The sequence below is a fragment of the Crotalus tigris genome, unplaced genomic scaffold (genome assembly GCF_016545835.1).
Source record: "Crotalus tigris isolate CLP2741 ecotype Arizona unplaced genomic scaffold, ASM1654583v1 scf7180000018368.3068619, whole genome shotgun sequence".
NCBI lineage: Eukaryota > Metazoa > Chordata > Lepidosauria > Squamata > Viperidae > Crotalus > Crotalus tigris.
Window position 1 is genome coordinate 1460117 of NW_024096968.1, and position 3367 is coordinate 1463483.

Here is a 3367-nt window from a genome sequence, read left to right on the forward strand (position 1 = left end):
TGATATTCAGACTCTTCTATTTTGCATAATAATATTAAAAGCAATTGAGTTGTATTTTAATGTTCTGTTGAAATAGTTAAATTAAGGAATACAATTACAGGTTTTGGTAAATAATAAATTCTCAAACTTGAATCCTGGTGGTTTATACAGTCCATATAATTTTCTTATATACAATACAAAAGTGGTTTGTCATTGCAAATTATCACTTGACTATTTTTCATCGTGAAGTCAAATATTTATATAATTTGTGCATTTGGCCCCAGTAGAGGTTTGTTTCTATGCATCTTTAAGTTTCTTTGATAATTATTTTTATATATCTTTCATTTATAGTATCAGTGTTTTGAAAGTATTTATTCTGGAATTGGTGGCAGTTCATCAAACAGTTAACAAAAAAAATTATGCAGATTAAAGAAAGAAAATGGAGAAATGCTTTAAGTTTGGTTCTCCTCAAAATATTTTCAGAAGTATTTCAGTGCCAGATTATTGTCACACATAACAAGACTTTCATGTAAAGCTCATTCAATACTAATAAAGAGTCATCATCATTGCAAAACAATAGATTGTTGATGTGAATACTCTGACTTAAGTGCAAGCTTTCTCAGATTGAATCATATGACCCAAAAAAAAAATTTTTCCCACCTTAAAATGAGTCCATTATGACTCTTAACTTGCTGGATTGATAGGAAGGCAAACTTTACATCTAGGTAGAAGCAGAAAGCAATTGCAACTGAGAGGCCTGCCATCCCCCGGGAAGGATCGGATATCCGACAGCCTCAGCCTGAGGTCCAGCCCATAAGGCTGTCACCTACAACCTTCCCCGCCCCATCCTCACTGCAGCTTTGTTAGATTTCTCTAATGGATAGGAATCCTTTCGTGATCATAGACTGGGAGGAGAAAAAAAAAAGATTGCTCACTGGCTCCTGCACGCCTCTTTTTGATTGTATGTCTCTATTCCGTCTAATTGGATGAAATAGAAAGTCCCTGGCAGCCCTGTGTTGCTGGGTGTGCGGATTTAACTCAGGCCAGCCCTGCAGAGGGGTGGGGAAAGAGGAAAGAGAGCAGAAGGAAGGAAGGCATGGAAAGGAAAGAGTACTGTGGAGGGACGAAGAAGAGGAGAAGGTGGTAAGGACGCAGAACAGAGAGTCCCCATCCTTTTATTCCTTCCTTTCTCTAATGATGCTGCTGGGAGTGATGGTCAGGAAGCAGGCACCTGCTGCTCTGTAATGATTCAGCCTCTTTCTGCCAGCTCCTTTGCACAACAGGATGCTGTTGTTACTGTCTCTGCCGCTGCCGCTGCCGCTATCCTCCTTACTTATTTTCCTTTGGCTTCTCCTGCATGACGGCTGTGTTTTCCTCCTCCCGAGCAGCCCCCAGTCTCAGATGCTGAAGGTGAGAAGCCAGCTGTTCACTTTGGGCTGTTGTTGGTTCAGTTAACCTAATTTTGTTGAGGAATTCAGCTTCTGGTTCTCCTTGTCTTGTTTTGTTTCCTTGGAAGAGCTGAGATGGCTTGAGAGGAAATTAGGAATTTAAAACAAGGATCTTTAAAAAGTGAGGAAGGAAAAGGAGCTGATTCATTCACTATGAGAAGCTTCTTTTCTGAGGATTCGGGAGGTTTTGATTCTTTAGTGGCCTCTTTCTATTGGATCGTTTTTCTGATGCTTGGACTCTGTTTTAATGCCTGTGCCGTGATGCTGTAAGATTTCTGGAGCTGGCTTTCCTGGGAAAGGGGATGGACCAGAGTCAAGCTTATAATTAAGCCTTCTTGAGGAGAGCTCCCTGGAAAAATACAGGCTCAAGAATGTCGGAAGCCAGCCTGGAGAAAGCTCCCCATCCCTCAACCCAGCTGAGTCCCACTGCATCACTTGAGGGGATTCCTGGTGAGGAAGAGATGCCAGAGACTCAAAGGGAGGAAACCAGGATGCAGGGAATAGCAGGCCTTGCAGCTACTTGTTGTGTGTGTCTGGAGGCAGAGCGACTGACAGGTTGCCTTAATTCCGAAAAGATCTGCATTGTCCCAATCTTGGCTTGCCTGATCAGCCTCTGCCTCTGCATCGCTGGCCTTAAGTGGGTGTTTGTGGACAAGATTTTTGAATACGATTCCCCTACCCACCTTGATCCTGGTAGGGCTCGACAAGATCCAATTACCTCTGTGGACCCTACTGCACTGTCTGCTTGGTTGCCATCTGCAGCACAAACGTCCTACTTCTCCCTTCCCATTAATGAAGCTACACAGGACATCATGGAGCAATCCAGAGCCACCCTGGTAGTTACCTCTGAGGTTGACTCTAAGCCATCTCCATACAACACTGTCCCAAATGACTCTTTCTTGCCATCTTTGGTACCCTCGCTACCTCTGCCTAGCCTAAAACCTGAAGTGAAAAGGCCCACCACTGCACCCCTGGTACAAGAAATTGAAACTAATATGCAAACAGCTCCACCAAAATTTGGTAAGTTCATATTTTATCCCCCCCCCACTTCCTCTGCCAGTTTGATCATAACACTTTGTGGTAAAATATTCATGTTGAGGGAACATGTTTTGCTGACCATTAAACTGATAAGGGTTAGGGCAAATTATACTTTTAGCCTATTCCTTTACTGAGGTTCACAAAAAGAATAAGAGGGAAGTGAGGTTTACTGTGCCATTTGCCAAGTCACTTGACTAAAATGAACTTTAAGAGTCCATTACAGTGATTTTATTTTATCTGAGTTCTTTATAACTATCAAATCTCTTTGTTATTCAACTTCTGTGTATTTTGCATTTCCGAAAAATTATCTGCCCCATCACAATAGCATATACGTTTCTCCCCTAATAATAATAATAATTTGAAAATATTACATTATGGAAGAATTGCTCTGAATTTTAGCAATAATTGTAGATTCTGGTATTACAGCTTGTACGACCTTTATTGCTATATGCAGTAAAACCTCATTGCTGTATGCAGTTCTACTAATACCTTTTTTGCTGTGGAATTTATTATTATTGCTCATAGTTCTTCAGTCTGAGGTATCAAATAAATAATAACTTGCTATATTCCACCCTGGAATCTTTTTATGGCAAGAGCCAAGCCTCGGAATCTGTGGTATAGTGATGAAAACCAAGAGTCTAGAGCATGTACAGACTGTATTTCCCTTGACCTTGGCTAATCAGTTTGGAATCAAAACGCAATGCATCTGACTTGGAGCATTTTCTTTCCAGGCTGTACCTGAGAAATGTAGGTCAGGGTGGCGTTGGAGGAAAAAGGGGAGTGTATTTCTGTGTATATAATCATGCTTTTTACAGGTTTGGGAATATATAAATAATTTAACTTAAAACACCCCCTATTTGCTGATCGGCCAAATTTAATTTAAAACCCATCAGTTTAAATTA

The 3367-nt window shown here is 40.9% G+C and overlaps 1 protein-coding gene across 1 annotated transcript; it reads left to right on the forward strand.

Moving 5' to 3' along the window:
* Positions 1 to 285: 285 nt before the first annotated feature.
* Positions 286 to 2599, forward strand: LOC120311495. Its single transcript, XM_039351052.1, has one exon. It carries the CDS (start codon positions 1799 to 1801, stop codon positions 2597 to 2599), a length of 801 nt encoding a protein of 266 aa, XP_039206986.1. The 5' UTR covers positions 286 to 1798.
* The last annotated feature ends 768 nt before the right edge of the window (positions 2600 to 3367 follow it).

Coding starts and splice junctions, on each gene's coding strand:
- LOC120311495 (XM_039351052.1), top strand. CDS start 1,799: ATGTCGGAAGCCAGCCTGGAGAAAGCTCCCCATCCCTCAACCCAGCTG.